At 41.3% G+C, this 23,748-nt stretch overlaps 2 protein-coding genes across 3 annotated transcripts in view; one reads left to right on the top strand and one right to left on the bottom strand.

Annotated features, from left to right (window-relative positions):
• Positions 1–487: 487 nt before the first annotated feature.
• degs2 (delta(4)-desaturase, sphingolipid 2) lies at positions 488–6,345 on the top strand. Its single transcript, XM_034117678.1, has 3 exons — positions 488–622; positions 3,126–3,868; positions 4,656–6,345. The coding sequence occupies exons 1-3, from the start codon at positions 541–543 to the stop codon at positions 4,797–4,799; spliced, it is 969 nt and encodes a 322-aa protein (XP_033973569.1). The 5' UTR covers positions 488–540; the 3' UTR covers positions 4,800–6,345.
• Positions 6,346–6,625: 280 nt separating this feature from the next.
• Positions 6,626–23,748, bottom strand: part of evla (Enah/Vasp-like a) — a 38,963-nt gene continuing 21,840 nt past the window's right edge. The window contains exons 2-14 of one of the 2 annotated variants that reach the window (XM_034117487.1): positions 19,858–20,026; positions 18,895–19,075; positions 13,283–13,340; positions 13,044–13,105; positions 11,250–12,185; positions 9,413–9,666; positions 9,078–9,193; positions 8,839–8,866; positions 8,280–8,322; positions 8,075–8,135; positions 7,795–7,852; positions 7,661–7,718; positions 6,626–7,465 (exon numbers count right to left, since the gene is read on the bottom strand). In XM_034117487.1, coding sequence (XP_033973378.1) covers positions 7,428–7,465; positions 7,661–7,718; positions 7,795–7,852; positions 8,075–8,135; positions 8,280–8,322; positions 8,839–8,866; positions 9,078–9,193; positions 9,413–9,666; positions 11,250–12,185; positions 13,044–13,105; positions 13,283–13,340; positions 18,895–19,075; positions 19,858–20,026 — 2,062 coding nt within the window. In that variant the 3' untranslated portion in view covers positions 6,626–7,427. The remainder of the gene's footprint in view (positions 7,466–7,660; positions 7,719–7,794; positions 7,853–8,074; positions 8,136–8,279; positions 8,323–8,838; positions 8,867–9,077; positions 9,194–9,412; positions 9,667–11,249; positions 12,186–13,043; positions 13,106–13,282; positions 13,341–18,894; positions 19,076–19,857; positions 20,027–23,748) is intronic. The other variant, XM_034117557.1, reaches the window with a different exon arrangement.

Raw genomic sequence — 23,748 nt, 5'->3', positions numbered from 1 at the left:
CTTTGAGAAGCACTCAATATTTAAATAAACTTCAGACTCCATGTATACTAGCCTACTATATATTTTTCTTATACTCACAGACAATACCATTTTGGAAATATATACACATCCAACAATTTTGATCTCGCTAAAGTGGGATCGGTATATATCATAATGAGCCATATTAGGAATCACTTATATAGCCTTCAAGTAATTATCCTGATCTTAAACAAATGTAGGCCTATGTGTTAGTTAGCTAAATACAAAAAGGCGGTCTTGTCTGTAGCACAGGCTGTCCGGACTGTTTTTATTTTAAATGTTTAATATACCAATCCTGAAAACGTGTTTGTAATAACAGTAATCATTCACAACATCTAACCAAATATATAGTTTAAAATGTATGCAGTTGTTGGGGTGCACAGCCGAAGCCCCGCCCCTTGTGGGAGGGGCTTGTGATGTTACATACACACCTGCAGCCTGTGTGAGGTGTGTCCCGATACTGTGAAGGTTTGATGACACACATAACGCCACTGAGCAGTTTGCCTCAGAGGAAGGAGAGTCATGGGGAAGACAGGTGGAAGAGGCGACTTTGAATGGGTCTACAATGAACAGCCGCACACTTCAAGAAGAAAAGAAATCCTGGGTAAGAAATTATGGATATAAAAAGCTGTGTCGACCCTGTGAGTCCTGCTGAGATATATTCCTGGCGTCAGTTATCTTTCCTCGACTACAGACTTTTTCTTTACTAAGATTGCAGCCGGTTAAACCTGTTTTCTAGCTGTTGCTTAATGTGTCCAACCTAGATGCTGGAAAACTAACAAGATAAACATGATTCTGAGACATTCACTCAGATGAGGAAAGTTGCAAAACTTTTTTCAGCACAAAAATAACTATGATTTAAAATCTCTTTAAAACGGCAGAGCTTCAATGTAAAGATAAAATACAGGACAACTTTCAGAAATGTTTGAATACATTTTTTTTCTTCAAACTTTAAGGCTTCATCATTATTTGAAATATTTCCATGACACTTTTTTGAGCAAGTCTCTTTATCTCAGAAATAGGGAGTGGGGCAGGGACACTTATATCACTCAAAGGAGGGGCAGAGCAAAAGGCATGATGTCAAAGTGTAAGTACTCTGATAGATAGGAGAAGAATGGCATTTTTTAGTCTCACCCTTGACTATTTAATACCAGAAGATGTGTGTGTTGCTTTAATATGTGACCAAAGGCTATCACCTATGTTCTCTGTCTTGGCAGACAATATGAGCATATTGATAACAGATGCACTTGACAATGCCTCTGGGCTCGCTAGGTAACAGGACACATTCCGTACTCACGACAAACAATGATGTAATTCTATGAAATGATAAGAAAGGAGTCTGGGAGGATTCATGAAAGAGTAACATTTAAACCTTAAACCAAGCCTGTTTATATATTTTTTAAGGGATAATTTGTCTAAACTGTGTATATTATGACTGATTATGCTAGTTTTTCTTACATTTCAAGTTTACACAAATCTATAGATTGGTCAGCATTGATAATCTGATCTGTTTTGTAATTTGATTCAAAACAGTTTAGATGAACAAGATCTAAACGTGTTGATGTACATCTGATCCTGGCTTTGTCCAGCAGTTGCTTGGTTGCTCAGGTGTGAAAGAAGCACATCTAGAAGGTAATGGGTTGTTTGACACCACTCCCTGAGCTTTTTAATTATTAAAAAGTATTTTTCTTTTGAATATCCTCTGCCCCACCCTGATGGGAGAGGCAGAGGGATGTCGGAGATTGTCAAGCCTCACTACTTTTTTATTTTCATGTGGAAAATTTGATTGACAAGGGTTTTTATGTTGTGTTGAATGGCTAGTTCTTGGAGAGGTCTGCAGCCTGTTGTGACTCAACGTGCTCGTCATAAACTTCACATAATCAACACCTCCCATTAAAGTTAGGGTTATGATAAATACATTTCACACTGCCTGGGGATCTTTTTTAAGCAGATATGAAAAATAAATAGCTTCATAAAATGCACAGTTTATGTCACTTTGACATATAGCAGAGTTTTTTAGCTGAATCTTGTGACACAAGAAACAACAACTTGTATCTCTGTAACATGGTGAAGTTGAAGTCATGTGATCTGATCAGTTTTGTGCGGTAACCTTTAACAGCGTCTTTTATGATGTCTGGTTATTGATTCAACTTTATGCCCTTTGGGTGGGCTACAATGCAAAGACTTAAAGATACAGCCCATACAAGTATATAAATAGCAAGAGCAAATGACAGCATGAGTTCAAATCAGACCAAAAAGTAGGAGTTGTTTCTTGATAAATGGTTTTAAAATGATAACCTAAATGTAAGGGGGTGGAAGGGAATTGATATGAGCTACACAGTAACAAAATAAAGAGGGTTTGGTTTGTAAAGAGGAAACCTACAGTATTTCAGTAGAAATGTAGCTGGAACCCTTTTTATTTTCCTGGGCACGCCCTATTTTGCATAGGGGCTTTACACAAAGTAAGCTAAACGCAAAGATGCCAGCCACATTTGCATGAGTAGTAATGGTTATCTCGTCTCACTCATGAAACGCTCCTTAACCTCTTTTACGATTCTGCATTTAGTCTCTAAATTGTTTACACACCACAACCTGTTATGAGTCTCTTGTGTTGTAAATGTCACATGAACTAAACCTAGGTTTTGTTGTAATGGTTGATGTTTTTGAACCACTCCCTTGCATCACCTTAATTTTTCTGTCCCACAGCAAAATAACACCTCGTCCAATTAAAAAACGAGTTTTGTGGGAAAGCCCTTCCCAGGAGAGGCCAGGACTGTTGGCAAACACAACATGCTCCATTGGGTTCTTCGGGATAGTGTCACAGTTTGACACAATGAAAAGTTGCGATCAAAGCATTTGGAAATGATGGTCAATGAGGTTGCTTTTCACTGCTGGAGTTATGACTTATTTTTAACATAAACTTTCAATAATATCATTCATTTGTTACTTTTTCCCCTTTCAATTCTCCCATTAATCAATGAAAAAAGTGTGGTTCTAACTTCTGCTGTTCAACTTTCTAATTGTTTCTCCTAAACATTTAATTGTCATCTGCTTGTGCTATTCCTTTATTGTATCCAATCACCTCATCTCTGTCTTTCTCTCCTTAGCCAAATATCCAGAGATTAAGTCTCTGATGGGTCCGGACCCCCAGCTGAAGTGGGTGGTATCAGGCATGGTCCTGACCCAGCTCCTGGCCTGCTACCTGGTCCACGACCTCTCCTGGAAGTGGATCTTCTTCTGGGCCTACGCCTTTGGGGGCTGCATTAACCACTCCTTGACTTTGGCTATCCACGACATCTCTCACAATGTGGCGTTTGGAAACAAGCTGGCTAAGTGGAACCGCTGGTTTGCCATGTGGGCCAACCTGCCCATCGGGGTGCCCTACTCTGCGTCCTTTAAGAAGTACCACATCGACCACCACCGGTATCTTGGTGGCGACCAGCTGGATGTTGACATCCCCACAGACATTGAGGGATGGTTCTTCTGCACCCCGGCCAGGAAGGTGGTCTGGCTCTTCCTCCAGCCCCTCTTCTACGCTATTCGCCCGCTGTTGGTCAACCCTAAGCCCTTAGGTCAGCTGGAGATCCTCAATGCAACTGTTCAGCTCATAGTAGACTTCATTATCTACTATATATGGGGGGTGAAGCCTATTGTTTACCTTATCGCAGGTTCTGTGCTGTGTATGGGCCTGCATCCTATCTCTGGACATTTCATAGCTGAGCATTACATGTTCCTGAAGGGACACGAGACATATTCCTACTATGGACCACTGAACATGATCACCTTCAATGTTGGGTATCACATGGAGCACCATGACTTCCCGAGCATACCTGGCAGTAAACTACCTCAGGTGAGACTCAAATCATGAATTATTATTCAACTGGTAAACTCTGCTCTCAAACATTTTTTTTTAAATGGTTGTGGAGAATACTTCTCACAAGGTGTTTGCAGATAGAACTGGCCTCTCCTTTCTTTCACAATCTAAACAAAAAGATATCAGGCAATTGTCCATTTCTACCAACTGCAAATATTTATCAGAAAAAAAAAGGCTGGGCTCTGTGAATGATTAACTGCTCTTCTAAAGCACCACCAGAGTGTGAGGAGATCCAAAGAGAAATACCTGCCTTTTAGCTCAGCTGACTTCTGCTTTTGTTAACAGGTTAAGCAAAACATTATTTGGTTTATGAGCTGTTCTTGATCTTCTTTGAGATGGAATAATATTTGGTTACACTTTAAATTTGACAGCCATTGGATGATATTTCACTTTTCAACGGTTTTGCTTTGTCCTTGGATATTTAAAATAATTAAAGTATATGTTCAAATGTATGAAGAAACCTACATATTATCAGCTTTTTTTACTTTAACTAGTTTAATTATGAGTATTTTTTATAAATGTATGAACACTACCCAAATAAAGTATGACCCTCAAGTGATACATTTTTTAGTAACATCACTTGTAGAAATAAAATGTCCTTCTGAACTTAAAAGGCAGTGCATTAGTGTCTCCATTGTCCAAACTGTTGGTACTTTTTTTAAAGAAAGTATAAGGCGTGTTGAACAAAGCAGTGACATTTTTGTTTCTATAAATTAAAGACATTTTTCTAAATGAAAAACTAATTTTCTTTTCTTGTTGACAGGTCAAGAAAATTGCAGCAGAGTATTACGACTTCCTGCCTCAACACACTTCCTGGATCCGGGTATTATGGGACTTTGTGTTTGATGACAGCATCGGCCCATACGCCAGAATTAAACGGCAGTACAAGATAAACAAGCAGGGATGAATCTGTGACATTATGTTTCCCTTAGTTTGCACAGAAATGTGAATTTCAGTTGTTTAATATATGACTATGAGCAATATAAAATATTATTATATTCTGTTGTTTTCTTTCCACGTGTAGTGTGGTTGTCACTGTACTGTATGAAAACATCCTGAATCAGTCCTGTGCTTCAGTTACTATTTAGTGAGTGATTGTGAATATTCCTGTTGCATACATGTGCAGCGCATGGAATCTGAAGACAATTCAGATCGAGGTTTTTTACCCCACTATTTATAAATGCTTCTATTCTGGCTAAAAGAACTTAATGTCATTAAACTGTGATGACATTTCCTTGCGTCCAGAAGGCACTGAAAAGGGCAGAATAAGATATTAAAATGGTAATTTCTATAGGATAAGGGTCACATACATTCTCAGGTTTCACAGAGATGGCACTAACTCTGTTTCCTTTCCCTGCCAACAAGCATTATTGTACGCGCTCTGATTCTTTTATATGTGAGAATTAACAAGGCTCTAGCAGCCTCTCAGATGATCTAATATATAATTTCACATTATTGATGCAGAAGAGTGCTCAGGTGGAAAATAGGCATTGAAACTTACCTTTGGGTAAGAAGAGCCTTTTCTTCAGTGACTGTGAACGGTTTGATAACATCTTTATGAAGTGGACAGAGTAACAGAAACAGCTTTGATGCAAAGGACATTACAGTTTGAATCTCCGTTTGTTTTGGGTCATTTTGAAACTGTCGAGTGCTGATTTAACTCGGTGGAGATTTCATTTTGCTCAGCAGGTTGCCAGTAAGTCTTTTTTTGTGATGCTTGTCCTCCATAAATCACAGCAAAACAACACTTGATCCAATTTAAACATCTCAAGCTTCATTAGCATTAGAACTATAGTGTTTCTGTTATTTTGTCTACTTAATCTTTTGTACAATTTAATGATTGTGTGTGACTGATAAGTGTGATCTTTGATGTTTATATTTAAAATGTCTGCACTATATATAAAAATAGTAAAATATCTACAAGATCATGTATGATTCCAAGGTTGATTTTCAATCATGTATGTTTTGTGGTAACCAGATGTGACTTTTAATTACATTTGGATTAAAAGATGAATGAAATATTCCCTAGAGATTTAAACCATGAGGATTTCCCGCACAAAACACAAGGGAACACAGAGCAGGATAACTCGTAAAAGGCTGACACATCTATTGTTTTTGTTTGAATGAATTTACTTTCAGCTTTTAAATCAGAACGTAGTTGAGAGCGGACAGAGTGGATAGAATGCAACAACCAATATTCAACCAAATCCTTCCTTCAAAGACACATTTAGCTACCATCACATAGGCCTATTCACTTTCTGCACATTCTTATCTAGGTTAGATTTGCATATCGCAAGAGCAACCCCTCCTTATTATTTTCACATTGCTACCATTATGAAGTTCAACATCTCGTATATAGGAAGGGGAATCTTCATGGAAACAAACCACTCCAATAAATGTACCACCCTTTGTATTTTTTGTTGTTTTCCAAACCAAATAAAAAACTGAATTCATAGAGTTGGGGTTTCATGCATAATTGGGAGGTTCACAAAGCATAGGATGGCTAATACATTGATTATATCTAGGTAAAACTAGGTGGCACATTTACAGTTATCGGCCTGTTTGGTGAATGATCCCCACGTTTGAACGATCTCGCATCTGGACAAATAGAGAGAAGCGTTTACCTCGGTCACACTGGAGTTGTAGAGCACACTTGTTATTGTGTGTTATTTGATTAATTGCCAATGTATCAATTGCTCCTTTGTATGCTTCGGATGTGACGGAACGAGGTCATTTAAAGTGGCTTATTGTGGCTTAAACAATAACATGTTTCCAAAATCTCTGGAGAGACAAGATAAGACACAGAAAACCAGTATGAACAAGGTCAAAAAAACCTTTTCTTTTTTTTCTTTTTTAAGTATGCCAGTCGAGGGCAGGTGAATCTGCAGAACCATTATGCCCATATTGTGCTTGTAATTATGAAATAGTAAGGGATAAACTAAATAGAAAAACATAAAAGAAAATATAAAAGGCTGACGTAAATGGTGTGCAAGATTCCTTTCTCCTTCTATAATATCAATAAAATACTCATTGTCATCGACAGCATCATCATTATCACCACAGTTTTTAAATAATAAAACAGTAAAAACTTAGAAAACAAAAATATTTTCTTCTTAAGACTGAACAGAGAACAAAGAGTTGCAACACTGGGCTGACTGAGTCTTTAGGTGCACAGAGAGGACCAAAACACTGGACTCCGCACTATTGTCCGCCCGTCCCTCAATTCATCTTTTTAATTTATTTTTCATCCTCGATTTGAGTTCATCAGTCCTTTCAAACTTTCTGTATCCATCCTTCTGATCCTCTGACCCGTTAACCCTTTCTCTGTTTCTTTCTTCCATTTTTCGCTGTCCAGCAGACTTAAATGTTGGCACAACATCTCTGCAACTTGCATCGTGGAGTCGCGAGGTCACAGAAACATTGAGAGAACATTCCCCGGGTCCTCGTGTCTGTGCATCTGCATGTCCGTCCATCTTCCTCCTCCCTCCTCCTCCTCTTCCTCCTCTCGCTCTCCTCTACTGCTGCTCACATGAGACTAGGATGTGCCGATTCTGCCGATTTCTAGTCTGATGGCTGCAAGAGTGGGAGACATTTTACAGAGTGAACATTTCAGCAGCTACAATATTGCACTCATACATCAATCATGGATCTTTGTAGGTATTTTACTGCCATTGAGTTGTAAAAACTAAGGAGTGGAAAAGATGAAACATTGAACATGCTTTGTGCTCCTGGATACTGCACTGAACTCTAGAAATGTGCATGGCTTACCATTAATGATTTCATCTTTCACTTTATGCAACTCGCGTACAACTTCATCCAAAATGTCCTGCAAAACAAGACAGCTTATGAGTTACACATAACAATTATTTAACTGCTATAAAACACATGTTGATGATACCGACCTGTTTCATCCTGTCGAATTCTGTGTCTGATTCACTAGTGCTGCCGATGGGTCTCACTCTGCAACACAAAAGGATACGCTGCATGAACACCACATACTACATATTAATGTGAAAAGTGTGTTTTGTTAAAAGTAACCACAGTTTCAACAACTCTTCGTACATCATTGTTTCATTCCTGTTACTTGTAATGAACTGGTTAAGACTTGTGCTTAAATCACACTGGTCAATTCTAAAATGTTGCTATTTCACATTCACAACTGTTACTCCTTTATCTACAGACCTGGACACCAGTGAGGACTTTTCTGCAGAGTTGGATCGTTCCCATGGCTTCTTCACAGCATCTGGCAAAGGTGGGAGAAAAATAACTTTTATTACTAAAACAGTAGACAATAAAACAGATCAGAGGACATCTGAAAACAGCAGTTTTATGGGACTAAAGCTCCACTTTGTTATTCAGTAATCTGGTGAGAAGGGTTGTTTTGTACCTGTTGAGTTCTGTTGACCTGGCCCTCTACCACTAGAGTCGTCCTGCCGAAAAGAGAGACATTAAGGGTGACTAAACAATATAAAATCAGCTTTACTCTCTTCCCAAAAATATATAAAGAATAGTTTAACATTTTGGGAAATTAATGTATCATTTTTCTTACAGAGGGTTAGATTAGATGATACCCCTGCCATATCTGTTTGCTAAATATAAAGTCACCTCTAATAGATAATTATCTAAGCTTAGCAGACTGCAAATAGGGAGAGGCAGCTAGCCTTGCTCTGTCTCCAGGTAACAAAATATGTCTACCAGCACCTCAAAAAAGCTCCCTCATTAACACAACATTTTTTTGATGACAGTGGCAATTTCTTGGAAACTGTGGACTGTTGGATTTCTTAAATAATTAACTCTGGAAAGAGCCAGGCTAGCTGTTTGCGCTACCTTCAAGTCTTGATGCTAAGCTAAGATAATGGGCCGTTGGCTTCAGCTCCATATTTAATGGGCTGAAAAAAGATTGGCACTACTCTTTTCATCTCATCTCTTCAGGGCACAGGACTTACTTCATCAGGTTTCTCTGAAGCTTTCCGTCTATCAGAAGGGAAAATAAGTACATGGGCAAACTGTGAGATACACATAGATAATATTTTAATGCAAGTCCTTTTTGATATACACATTAACCGCAGGTAAAGTGGAACCAGGAACATGACACGTTAGCATAATGCCTGACAGAACAGGTATTTTTTCTAATGTTTGCCATTAATCCCAGGAAAAGGTGTGTTTGTTTGTGTAGCTGTTTTACCTGCGAGCTAGTATGGCATTCATCTCCTGCATCAGTCCCTCTCCCCCGCCTCCGCTACCACCACTAGACCGGTTGGAGTCACTTTTGCCACTAGACCCAGGCGGACTGCTCTCATCCTGAGGGCACATTATCAAATGAGTTGCAGTTTTTCTACTAACAGTACTCTTTGTCTCCTTAAGCATGTACAGCTGTGAACAGGGGGCAGCAGCAAAACATATTTTAGTCACCTTAAATAAAAGGTTTATGCACTACATATCAAATACTTTCAACGCTTTACCTTTCCGTCTGACAGCCTCTAACTATCTCAAACTGTCCCTCTACCCCTGGAGGCTCACCCTTTGGACTTTACGTAGTTTGGCTCCGGCCAGTGCGGCAGCGAGTCCTGAGGCTTGGAGTTGGGCCCCAGGCGGGCCCCCGGGAGGCCCTCCACCAGTGGGCAGGGGAGGGGGCATTGGTGGGGGCACCGCCATAGGGGGCGGGGGGCCCGGTGGCGGTGGCGGAGCTGGAGGACCAGCCATGGGTGGTGGCACTGCAGCGGGAGGAGGGGCCACAGAGAGCATGGCAGGGTGACCTGCAGAGACAGGGGGGCCTGGGGGGGGGGGGCACAGATCCAGATCAGTTAACGGCTGTACGGGTTGGTTGACCTTCTTGCTGTTTGGAAGGTTGTACGAAGACCGCTACACACTCTCACCTAAACTCTGATTACTACACAACTGCTGGCCACTGGGCAGAAACTGACAATGATTAACACACTAAGGCTCTTCATAGGGAGAGTGATGTTGGTTATACAATTGACTGGTACATAACAGCTAAATAAAGTGTTAATATTTGTCTACTTTTAAGTCAGGAATTGGTTTAAATGTATTTAAGTGCAATATGAAAGTTATATTATTGTCAACAATTGCAATTTGTTTTGAAAACTCCAACTCGTGGTTCACAAAGTGCATGTGTGAATCTCGTATACTGCCTTTAACAGTGTCCATTGTGCAACATTGCTTTTGAAGCACAGAAGCAGCCAAATAAAACAATAAAACAATTCCTTTAATGTAACATCAAGGAGAGATTTCAGAACAGCCTGCAACTGCAAAACCATGTGACAATAATGTGACTTTTACGGATGAAACAGTGTGTATTCATACTGTTCTGTCTTAACTGTCCAGGGCCCTGTTCTTCAAATGTAGCTTAACTAACGAGCAGATATCCGGCTGAACCCGTCGAGTTTATTAAAGTCAAGTATAATTCAACAATTTCTGGCAAAGTGAGTTCTTCAGTTTATAATGTATTAAATGTTTTGTGTTCAAATGACACATATTGATATTAAATACAAAATAAATGACATATGTTCTGGCTCCGTTGCTCAATTTAATTTGAAATAAATTAGTTTCGAATTTAAGCCTCTTTCGCTCATGGTTTCTCAAACTAAATCTGGTTTAGTTCCATTTTATGAAATGTTGTTTCATCATGTATAGAAATAGACAGGTTTCCAATCTGGAAATGTGATTGCGATAATATGCATTTTATTGTGTACATGTTTGTGGTTAACAGTAAACGGTCTGGGTCACGATCCAGTTAACAGTCAATAAGCCTGCCCTTTTGCACTTTAGGTTTCATGTCAATTTGTCCATTGTGCAACAGTATATCTGGATAATTCAGTTTTCCACATGAGGAGAACGGGGCCCTGAGAGCAGATCTAATCGGACGCCAGAGGAAGTGAAGGTGGACTGTGAGTGTGCCGGGGCTCTAAGTGCTCCATACTCAATGCATTTGACACATGTGGGTTTCATGCTCTTGTGTAGCATTATGGGTGAGGTGCATCTACTAGAGTGAAAATAACTTCCCTTACACATGACCCACATCACACACACACACACACACACACACACACACACACACACACACACACACACACACACACACACACACACACACACACACACACACACACACACACACACACACACACACACACACACACACACACACACACACACACACACACACACACACACACACACACACACACACACACACACACACACACACACACACACACACACACACACACACACACACACACACACACACACACACACACACACACACACAATACACACACTATACACTATCCTACTGCTGAGAGACTTCCTCCTCCTCTCTCCTCCTCATACTTACTGCTGGTGACCATGGGGGCCTGCTGGGGGACAGGGGAGGGGGTCTTCTTGGGCGAGCCCCCGTCAGAGTGAAAGGCATTGTAAGAGGGGGGTGAGGAGGAGGAGGAGGAGTAGGAAGTGGTGGAAGGGGGCTGCTGGTGGTACACCTGCTGCTGCTGCTGCTGCTGTTGTTGTGGATGCAGTTGCTGCTGAGGGTGGAAGGTGGATGGGTACTGGGTCTGGTGGCTGGGGGGGGGGCCTGGGGCTGTCTGAGCTGTCAGAGGAGGGAGGGGGACCGCCTCGCAGTACTGCGGGGTGAGGGGCAGATGCTGAGAGTGGGGAGAGTAGGAGCCGTCTGGCTGGCCGTTGGAGTGAGGGTGGGGTGGGTGCTGGTACTGGTGATGGCCTGCCATGGTGTTTGGGTCAAGGGGCGGGGGCTTCATCCTCGTGCTCAGGGGCGGCAGGGAGTGAGCCAGAGGGATGGAGGGCTGCTGGGGAGGACCCTGCTTCACAGGCATGGCCATCATAACTGGAGGGGAGGCGGAGGGGGCATACTGGGCGTACATTTGCTGCAGCTGGGAGGCGGACCAGGTGCCGTGTTTAGGGGGCAGCATCATGTCCTGCTGCTGCTGCTGCTGCTGGTGGTGGAGGTGGCGGGCCGCTGAGGGGGGAGACAGGGGGATCTGACGGATCTGACGGCCCATGGTGGCCAATCCTGACTGGACGGGGGAAAAGGCTGAGGCGAGCGAGGTGGAGAGCTGGGAAGAGAGCTGGGCTCTGTCCCTAGCTGCCCCCACCTCTCTCTCCTGAGAGGGAGAGGAGGAGGCGGAGGAGGGAGGAGAGGAGGCCACGCGGGCGTAGGAAGGCGGCAGTGTGCTAGCTCTGTACTGTCTGTACTCGGGAGGGGTGTCTGGGTGGATGGGAGGGGTGGACACTTTATATTGGAGAGTGGAAACGACTGTGATGGGCAGAGAGAGGAGAGACAGAGAGAGAGGAGAGACAGGAGGAGGAGATGCAGATGAAGAGGAGGACAAAAGGAGGGCAACAAACAAAGGAAAACAGAAAAGAGAAAAACGTGAGAAGAATGAAAAGCAAACAACTGAGCAACCAAGCAAGTAACGATGAGAAAATCAGGAGCAATCCAAAAAACAGAAGCAAATAGCAAATAAGAAATAATCAAAAATATCATAAAAGAACAAGCAGCAGAATGCAACATGACTGAGCCATGGTCAGAAAGCATATGGCATTTCCCCCCCCCAACAGTAGCTGGAAGAAAGAGATGGCAGTAGAGCATGTTGCAGGGACGGGGGGTAACTGATATCGCCGCTCAGGGACAGAGGAGGATGTTTAAGTCTGAATGTGTCTCTAAGGGGCAGACTTGAACATTTATATGTGTGCATGGATCAAAAAGCATAAGGGCGTACAGACTGGGGGGTACTGGTTGAAAGTAAGGCGGGAAACACCAACACAAACCACACTGGGAAGCCTGTTTACCTGCAGGAACCTATTGCATCGGGGCTGGCATCTGTGGTGTTTAGTAATGATGACATGGCCTGTTTGCTTTTCCTTAGCAAACATTGATAACTTCCATTAAAAAGGAATAAACACAAAGCAGGGCAAATACCAATTTGCTCCTCAGCACGGTTCTTTGTTGAGAGCTGGAGTTTGTTGTGAGCTTTCTTTGTCGACAGTTTTTGTTGCACAGCTAGGAGAATCTGATATGCAGCGCACAATCCAGGTCGGTCTCCAGAGCAGCCTGTGTGTCTGTGTGTGTGTGTTTATATAGCTGGGTGTGGGTGTGTTTGTTTTGCCTCACCTGATCCTGACGTCCGTCGCTCCCTCTCCTTGTGCGCCTGCATCTGGTGCTGCTCCATCATCCTGTCAGGTGGAACATGTCACTTCTCTTCAAGCTGTCATGTCTTATGACTCTGTGTCAATTAGTTAAGCTGTATAACCACTAAGATCTGAAACTGTAAACTACATGTACTAATGTTTGCTTTTATGTGCAAAGACAGCTTCATGTAAGCTCTTGTTTGCAGCTGATAAAAATCGTACCTCCTCTGTGCCTCGTTTTCCTCCGAGGTAGGTCCATTTTGGCGCTGGACGACTGGAGCTGGAAGACACCAAGGGAGGAATTACAACACACATCAGCCACTTTCTGAACTCCTTATTAAGTTGAGCATCTTATCCACAGCTCTTCTTTATGGGTTTACTTTCTTTACTTGTAATGAAATGCTGAAATAACAAGTTGACAGGAGATTTAGGTCGTATACTAACTAAGCAGAAATGCCAAATGTTTGCTGGTACAAGCTATTGAGGCTTCTTCGTTGTTTTACATTGGTGTAAAGTGAATATGTTTGTTGGGCAACATAAGCAATGTTAGTCTCTGGGAAGTTTTAATGTGCTGTTGTTTTCCCAGCAGGATTCAGAACAGATCTAAACACGGGTGCAACATCTTTAAGGCTTTGTATAATATATGTACGAGATCAACAGGGAGTCATTACGAGATACATTTCCATCTGTAAACAAGCCTATCAAATTATAATCAGCTTATATAAAAGAGTCCCAGTAGCGAGAGCAGGCAGAGAAACAGTGTTTTACTGAATGAACAGACCACAGCAGGCCTCATGTGAGGAACTGTGACTTCGCCCCGGAGACCCAACAAGCTGTTTATAACATCATTTGCTCAATATGTTGCCAACCACAGGAATTTCAACTGTAAACCACAGCAGGAAGAGTGGATTAAACAGAAATATTACGGCGAAACATCATGCAAATGAATGTAATCAAAATAAATGTAACATAAGGTAAGGGAACAAGAACACATGGGACCGTCGAGCAATAACACGTTGTCAACACAAGATAACAGCTTTACAGTCACTACATCAACGTTGCCTAAAGAAGTCGACAGGTTATCAGCTGCTTGAACGTTAGCACTTTGCTTGTTGACTAACTACAGACGGTCTCCAGCTGAGTGACGGAGTTAGAGCCTCATGCTGGAGCGGCTATTAACAGGGAGCATCGTATATCACCAGAATACCAGACATTAAACTTCGACGCCCACCATGACATCAAGAACACCCATGGGTGATATTTCCGTTTGCTGTGTCGCAGAGCGGGGGGGGGGGGGGGGGGGGGGGGGGACAGTCAATCTGAGGCAGAGCTGTGGCTACAAACTGTAGCTCGACCTGGATCAAAACGAGTTTGTTTAATGTTTAAAATACCTTTGTTAGACCCTTTTGTACCAAATGTTTTGTATGCTTTCATTTCAAGCTTTCTATTTTTATAATCTTTGTCCACGAAATGAGACTTTTTTGATCATATTGAGCTTTCCATTATGTTTTATGAACGTTTTTGTGTAAATTGAGACTCCCTTTTGCACCATACTCTATAACTCATGAGTTAACAACAAGACAAAACACAAAAAGGGACAAGTGTGGCTGGTGTTTTATTGTCAGAGTTTATAGATTTTTTATCTACTGTATATTTTCTACTTTTAATGGTGTTTTAATTCTATTTTGAGATGTTTAATTTCTAGCATTGTTTATTATACTCTTTAATTTCTACTCATGTGCAATGCCTTGTATGTTTTTTATGCTGCTGTAACGCAAACATTTCCCAACTTGGGATCAATAAAGTACCTCATCTCATCTTATCTCATATAAATACAAACTGACTTGACTTTTGCTTCAAACCCTAACCTTGTATGTTTCATCTTTTGTCCTAAACATGGTAAATGCAGGAGCTGGTGCTTCATTCAAACGGCTTCAGCTGACCTGGTTCTTGGATTTCTTTTGTTGCACTACTATAATGAGAAGCACAGAGAAGAGCAGTGACGGCTGCAAGATGTCTTGTTTCCCTCTCTCCTTGAGGACTCAGCTTGTTAGCTCATGGTAATTAAGCGCTCTGCTGGCGAAGCTGCACATTAAATTGAGCAAATATTCAGTCGCTTTGTAAGCAAATAAAGAAGACAAAACATGACATAATAACAGTTTGTTTGCTCGGGCTTAATTACACATTTTAAATTAGCATCCTGTTCTTGAATAAGCTTTTATATCCCCAAGAATGCAATGAAGAGGTAGTCGATAGAGAGGGAGTCGGTAGAAAGGGAGTCGGTAGAGAGGCCCTCTCACGCTTTGCAGGCTTTGTAAATACAGGCCTTTTGTTCAGAAAGCTCAAGTATCAGCATGGCAACGTTTTTCAATTGTTTCTGTTTCTACCGGCAACAATAGTTGTTGTAGAAACATACAACTACAAGAAATGATTCAAGAAGAGAAAGAAACTTGCACCTGCTGACTCTCTGGTCAAAAACTACTGTCTGTTTTGTTTTGAGGTGAGACTTCAGGGAATCACACACATAACTCCTCACAACCCTTCTGCAGACGTTAATGAGGTAGCTGTGAAGGAGGCAATTATCACTTTGTGCTGTCCTGCATATGTGTGATTATTCTGCTGACGAGATGTATGGTATAAGGCGCTGTCTGTTGCCATGGAGAGACAGGAACAGGAAGCCCAGGGGACGAGGGGGCCTGATCAGACTTGTAAGTATTTTATGGGAGCTCAGGAGACTAATGTATGTGTGTGTGATTAATGCAGTGGTTCTCAAACTTTTTCTGTCAGGCCCCCCCCTTTGGAGAAAAAAATAAGTCGGGCCCCCCCAACATAAATAGTCACGTAATGGGCCAAGTTAACATTTATTAAAATACATCAATATGAACGTGAGAAAAAAATCACTTTGCTAGAACACTGTGATAATAAAACAATGCTCCATAATTCTGTGTGGTCAAAAAAATAAATACATAATACAATTGTGCAATCCCTTTGCTAGAACAATAAGTTATAATACTTTGCCACTTTGCAATCTGTGCAAAAAAAATGAAAAGAAAGAAAATGCTGACATTTGGCAAAAAGGTGTGTCTTATCATTAGTGGCTGCAATGAGCCTGTTTGGCACTGCACATTTTTTCAAAACGGGGTTGCAGGCTCAGTGGCGGCGCCAGAGATTTCTTTTGGGGGGTGCTGTGTGGGGTAGCTTGACGTTTCATAGAGGGTGCTCAAACATGTAGGGTTTCCCATTAATGTACCGGTCGCTACAGTGGAATCTTCTACTGCAACAATCCCCACGCAAATACACAATGTACCCGCGACTATTACAATGAAGGCTCGATAATCAGCTCACGGCATATCGGTGTAAGCAGGGGTAAAGTGCTATTTTTATAAGTGGGGGGTGGACCTAACATAGGGGGGTCCGGTGGCAAGCTCCCCCGGGAAGATTTTTTTTTAAATATTGAAGTTAAAAGCATCAATCTGGTGCACTTTGAGAGCAAAATGAAGAGATCTATGGATACCTCTCTCAACACCCATTTGAAACAGAACTGTAAACAGATTTTCTTACTGTCATATAGTATTTCATACCTGTTTTTCATTTATTCTCTTATTTTTTTATAACTATAATGATCATATAAACGTGTGCCTCGGAAATAATTGTTTACATTAATCGTGACCAAACCGTTTGAGACCCGGCCACTAGCTCGCTAGCACCAGAAGCTAACAACAACGATCTCCGGTACCGGTGCGCTCTCTCTCTCTCTCGCTCGCGCACGCACACAAAATGGCTCGTTCCACACACACACAGAGCCGAGCTTGAATGAAACACAGAGACCCAGACGTAAGTGTACTGTACTGTTTCATATTATTTTCGAATCAGTAATTATTATTTTTTCAAAACCATTTTTCCTCCTGGTCTCTCGTGCCCCCCCTGTCATGCCTCTGCACCCCCCCCCCCAGGACTTTGAGAAACACTGGATTAATGTGATGAAAAAAAAGATTCCTCCCTCATGTACTCCTCCGTTGTTTCTTTAAGCACTCACAAGACCAAAACATTAAATTATGATGGATTACTAACAACAGGCTTGTTGGAAGCAGACAGACAGAAACAGACAGATGGACACAATTACCTTGCCACCTTCTCTTAAAAATTAAACATCAAAGTCCTCCCTGACTTTAATTTTGATTTATAGCAACAAAGTTTGAGAACAAGTGCTTTAATATTCAGCAATGCATCGTGTTTTGTAAGGTCACAATAGGTCTCTTTTTGTATTTTAGTGAAAAAAGTAATCTCAGCTGTCACATAAGTGTACTATTTTGAAGTGAAATGTAGCAGAGTCGAAGTATAAACTAGCATTATATTCGTAAAAGTACCTCAAAACTTCTCTTAAGTAAAAGTACTTCAGTGACTTTCCACCACTGCAGGCAAAAACAATGCAGGATTCCCCTGAACACATCCTAACACACCTTCTTTCCTTCATTGGGAGAAAATAGCTGAGACTCAACTTGTGTTACAGTGCTAAACATGCATGGCTGGTGGACCTATTCCTCTACAGCACTTACTGAGGATGATGATGGCTGAAGAAACCCTTCTGAGCACACCAGCTGAAATATCTGGAGTCCGCATGTTTTTCCACAGCCAACTCAGTTCAAGACAATACTTAATATGTATCTATACTACCTCTTTTAGCAAGAAACACCTTAAGCAATGTAGTTTAGAACGTGGACCCATGATCCCACAGATGCACCAAAATAAAGGAGGGCTGCCATGTGAGCAGTGGGGTACGACATTAGGGCTCCATATGGGATATTTTAGCCACCAATAGGAGAGTCACAAGGATAGGATGGGATGACACCGCAGTTAAACACTCAGAGATATTCTTTTCTAAACATCTTATGCATGCACACACACAGATTATAAGTAGCTCGTAACCAGAGCTACTCAGACGGTATTTAGTAAACCAAGAGTAGGCGTGAGTTTGGCTTCAAACACACTTCAGGGTTCCAACATAAATCATTATCTGTCTAAGTTTAAAAGCTACAAATGTGCTGACACTTCATGCATGTATCGTGTAGATCTTATTGTGCTGCATGCTAAAGACAACGGAGATGTTATGTGTTCATCTGGAAATAACTAAAATAATGATTGCATAGTAATGAAAATAAATATACCCCAAAACATTGCTCTAAATGAAAGCAAATTCCAGTCATAAACCAACCAGTCCCTGTTATTGTTTGGCAGAAGTCTGAGGCTGCAGTACGTGTTATTAACCAGCAGAGGGCAGGACAGCTTAGTTTAGTTTTACACTTTGAGGGTTTGAACATTGCAGTTGATTGAATGTGGATATATTATAAACAATTTAGACGTTTATGCCATTTAAATACATTACTTTAATATCTTCCTTTTGTACTGTATGCAACGTACTTCCTGTTTAACAGAGTTAGGGATTGATGAGAAAGTTTCCATTTCACAGTGTTTGCGTAGTCAAAACAAATGGAAAAACAGTCCAAACTATTTTGATTATTTAATTGTGGTTACCTGACATTCTCTTGAGAGCAAAAATAGATTTAAAGACAGTCGGTTGTCATTTGAGCCAGAAAGTTCCATCAGCATTTTCCATCAACAGTTTAACATTCAAAAACTAAAACTCTGATGTACTGAGACGAGCCATTTTACTTTGAAATGTCACAGGAAAACCACTCGCTGCCTGCCAAGAAGTGAAATACTTATGTGCACTTTAATATAAGAAGGTGACTGCATAAGGGGATGGATTAAACGCGGTGAAAAGAGTGCATTAAAATACAGAAAAGATGAATTTACGATAAATCAAAAGTCCTTACCTCCACAGTCCGGTGAGCTGAGGACGTTGAGGGCGAACAGCATGGCGTTGGAGAAGGTGGTGGCCTCCTCCTTACTGGCGAAGTTCAGCCCATAAACCTGGCGGGCGTCACGCCACTGATGGAAGGTCGGGGTGGCCTGATTGTACTTCAGACCCTTCACTATGGAGTAGTTGATGACCACCTTTAACAGGGGAAGAGAAATGAAGCTGTGAGTTAAAATATGATTTAATAACGTGCAGCTGGCTGGTCACCGATAGAGGAAGAAAGGCTGTTGACAACCCGTGATTAAGTATTTAACTCAACGTTATTCAGCAGTTGGGGTTTCAAGATTCTTATTAGTTTCTCCCCAACATTTTACCTGATTTTTGTCCTCTGGTACACTACACTTTACGATTTTCTAACTTCTAAGGGTAACTTAGAAGTTAGAAAATCGTAATCGTAAATCGTAAATCGAAATGTAACTCAAATGCATCCTCACATGTCTCCGAATGTATGGTGATACATGATATTCGGAGTAACATCACTAAGATATTCCTAAAGGCAGTTCAAAACACTCATATGGATCAATTTAGCAGCTTAGTTACATTTGTATTATTTGACACATTTCAGCTGTTGTATGTGTCATCACATACAATGAGCATCAGCATAACAGATTAGATCCAATTCATCCTAAAATGTCTGCACAGACCTCAAAACACATTGTATCTGTGAAGACTCAACTGTTTTTGCTACTGCAATTGCCTAATACAAGTTATTTTTGATAACATGTACCCAACCACCAGGTAGTATTAACAAATGGGGAAGATTTTTACTAAAAGCTTCAATATATTTGAATGCCTGTAAAAAAAACAAATACGGACGCTGTACATTAACCAAATTAATTAATGTAATTGAACCCATATTTAATGTAGCTCTAAAGTCATGGCATCAGAAGGAGTGTGATACTGATTATTGTCCTCTCACCTGCTGGTCCTGCAGTTTGACGCCCACCACCCTGAAGGTGTTGTTGGCAGTGTTGTGGTAGATGTTGATGCGGCTGAAGCCCTGCTGCCCGGGCTTGATGGGCACCCACTTCTTACTGGCATCGTCGTAGACCATCACTGAGGCCCGCGCCTGGCAGATACTCTGTTCACTGTGGAGAGAGGACAGGAGGAGAGGCCAGTTAAATATTGTAATTATTGACTGAAGAGAGAGGGTGTAGAGATCCAGTTACTAAATGTTCTTTTGGAAGTCTCCTTTATAAAAAGCTGAAACATGTTGTTGTGAGTCTTGTGTGGGATATTTGAAGCAGCATGTCATTATTACAAAAGGTAAATCATTTTCTTGGCATTCAACAACAACACAATCCATTTGTTTTAAAAAAGCAGTCGAAATCCCAAAGGTGTTCATAGTGTAGATGTACTGTAGTTTGAATCATTTTTGGTTAAATAGATAAAAAAACAAAATGAAAGAGGCGTTTATGAGAAGCTAAGTTCTGAGCAACTAATGTTTACAGACAGAAACTTAGATCATGATTAAATTACATTATTTTACATATCATTTAAATCATTTCAATGGCATTGACTTAACAAACAATATATCCCTCATAATTGCTGACCTCAATATTTATTGTTAAAACATTTGGGCATTGTGCAAGTGTTGTATATTTTTGTTAACAGAGCCAGAGAGTCTGGTAAATAATTATGTTTGATTTTTCTGTATATTTCCACATTTAACTTGTAATATTGTAATATTCTTAAGTATTACAAGTGCATTGGTCTTTGAAAACAGTGTACTTGCGTTATCGTGCTATTATATATTCATTGCAATTATTTCTGAGACAGAAAGTAGTAATATTGACAGACCTAGAGAGAAGAACTGGATAGCGGGGAGGACTTTTGTTCCCAGAAGTCATATTAGAGAGTATTAGATTACAGAGATACTCCACTGCGCCTCTCATACAGTTACTGTTGACCAGAATAGTGTCAAAGTGATGGTGGTCAGTCAAATGAAACCAATGAAACAGAGTTACTGTATAATCATCTGGTTAGCTGCGGGTCACTGGGGAGCCACACCTCTCTGCAGTCACCACATCAGGAATACACACTGCCACTGTGCATACCTGACAGCGTGTGTGTGTGCTGAGTCCAGGGTGGGTTGCCATTTTTAAAAGCTATAAACAAGACCTCAACCTAAAACTTAACCCTGGAAAATTCCCCTTTCCCTCATGGCCTTTACTGTGGCGGTGGCAGCATTACAGCACATTAAGAAATGCTTAGAGGCGTCACTGCAGACGAGTGTGTGTGATGTTACGAGTAATAATACAGTCTGTTAAAACAAAAAAAAAGTGTTTGATCGGCAAGCAGGTTGCCAGCTGGAGACTCATTTGGTAAAAAGCAAATGAAAAGTCGCACATTACACACAGCTACAAGGATAAATAAAACAATCACGTTCACAACCGCAGAGCTGAAAGGGTATTCATTCACTAAAAAAGGTGGCCATTGATATTTTTGGAATCACAAAATTATAACTTTCAAGAGATGCAGCTTTAGTTTATAATAAAACAATTGTTTGTGTTGTGTGTGTAACATTATGACCTTAGCACCATGTGTCTCTGAAGGTGAAAAGATAACAGCAGTCAGCAGTGACGCTGACCGGCAGAACGGAGGTTGTGAAGTGACTAAACGCTGCTCTCATTTTCACTTCCAACACCTTAGGGGCCGTCTCTCCGGCAATCAGACTCACATTAGCAGTCTGAACGTGTGCGAGCCAAGAAAAGCTAATCAAAGTGCCTGGTTGATGTGCTCACCGACTGTCAAGAGAGCCTTACTCTCTGCAATACTTCATCATATAAGATGACATGATCAAATAAAATGTACATTTACTCACTGCAGCGGCAACATATGGCAGACGTATAGTGTGCACAAGATTGTGCCTTTCACTTGAAACCACTATAACGTGTACTTTTACTGAACGATAATACATGAGACTGGAATGATGAAGCGACCCTGTTAGAGGTTCAAGCAGCACAACACTGTATAGTGAAAAAAGGCAGAAGTGGTGACAACAAACAAAGGTATGATGAATCGTTGTATTACCTGACTATAGAGAGAAAAGTGAAGGAGATAACACTATGTCTGTAATGCTATACCACAATCAATGTAGTATGATTACATTAACAATAAAAATGGCAGATATAGTAAAATAACGAAGCTAGAAGAGGACACTGTGACACCTTAGACACCACCCCCCCCCCCCCCCCCCCCCCCCCCCCCCCCGGCTCTAACACATGGTTTGCTCCCAGACGGCTTCCTCTCACTTTCCCTGCCCTCATCTGCTCTCCGGTTCCCTCGGGGTCGTCCAAACGCCCTCAAATAGCACCCCTTTATTGGCTTCACTCAAACCCTGCATTCCTGATACATAGTCCTGGATTTTATTCGTGCTTCTTGGTTTTAATTACCCAAAAATGTGCAGCACAAGTAAGGATTTCAAATGTAAGACGTTTCCTGCTCTCGTTATCAACATCCATTTCATTCTTTTATCTACAAATCTTTAATTATAAGAATCTCAGAGGGAAATAACCTGCTTGACACATGACAGAGTTGTTTATACCCATGAAACAATGTTTCAAAGAGGCTTAGAATAAACTGCACAGCAACAACTTGTCATCCCTCTGGGAGAAGCCTTTAATGCTCACTTGACAGATGGATTTCAGCAACAACTCCCACATTATAACCGCCCTCCCCTCTGTCAACTCTCCGTCATTCCCCACTGCACAACTGTTGTCGAGTTAACCGGCAGCAATATCATATCAGAGCTATCACAACACCATTTATTCATGACAATGATTTGAGTGCGGAGACATTTTGTAGACTGTTGAACACAATAGATATCCTCCATCAATGGGACAAACAGGAACTTCAAAATCAAACAGGAAACACATTTGTCTCTTACATAAGCAGATGTGAATGAAAGGTTCCTAACATATGGCACAACATTCTCCACAATTCGCTCTGGATCAAATCTAAAATCCAGTTTGACTCCAGCCCTAAGATTCATCCTTAGCCAAACATGCAAATGTCATAATGCTGCTCATTTATCAAGATTAAGAAAACCAAACTATTATCATTTCCTGTGGAAAATAATAATAAATTCCATCATTGATAAGCCAGGCTGCAGGATATATCAATCTGAGAAGTTCAAGGCCTCAACATTTAATTCAGTACCTCCCCTTCTGAATGTAAAACCATGGAGGTTAACTACAGACATCATGTTTCCTACATCTCAAAATAAGTTTAACACACTCTCTAATCACATAACTGACACTTCTCTCCACTTCAGAGACCCGGCCGAGGCTCACTGGGAGAAGTCAGGGAGGGAGGAGGAGGTGGCTGCATCACTGGGATAGATCTTCTTACAAAAACAGGCCCTATTTCTGGAGCAGTTTGGGCCAGAGGGATGGAGGGCCTCCAGCTCCAAGCTGACGGTTTCACTTCTCTTCAAGCAGTCCGAAATAAAGCGGGCGTCCACTGTACACCTCCTTTACATTCAGTACGTTGCTCAATCAACACATCATGGGATGAGGAACTGACAGTTTGCTCAATGCCTCTGTGTTTGATAGAGTTACTGAGGGCGGCAGGCTCTCTGTCGGTCACATGACAAAGAGGAGACAACGCACAATAGGGCACATGATAGCTGCTAAACATCACAACTGCTTCTACAGACAAAAAAAGAAAAGAAACCAGAGGCCCATTTTGCACAAACACTTGATACTTGACGTATTTCAGCTGGAAAGAAAACAGAGTGGCTATGTGTTTGTGATGAAGGGATATCAGGCGATATGTCATCTGACAAAGGTCAGCTATTGCGGAAAAT

The sequence above is a fragment of the Trematomus bernacchii genome, unplaced genomic scaffold (genome assembly GCF_902827165.1).
Source record: "Trematomus bernacchii unplaced genomic scaffold, fTreBer1.1, whole genome shotgun sequence".
Taxonomy (NCBI): domain Eukaryota; kingdom Metazoa; phylum Chordata; class Actinopteri; order Perciformes; family Nototheniidae; genus Trematomus; species Trematomus bernacchii.
Note: the sequence above shows the minus strand (reverse complement) of the source record. Positions and strands in the feature narration are given on the sequence as shown.

What these genes read in the sequence shown, in the direction of transcription:
- degs2 (XM_034117678.1), top strand. Translation starts at nt 541, where the DNA reads ATGGGGAAGACAGGTGGAAGAGGCGACTTTGAATGGGTCTACAATGAA. An exon ending in AAGAAGAAAAGAAATCCTGG is followed by an intron (nt 623 to 3,125) that starts GTAAGAAATTAT and finishes TTCTCTCCTTAG; the next exon opens with CCAAATATCCAGAGATTAAG. An exon ending in CTGGCAGTAAACTACCTCAG is followed by an intron (nt 3,869 to 4,655) that starts GTGAGACTCAAA and finishes TCTTGTTGACAG; the next exon opens with GTCAAGAAAATTGCAGCAGA.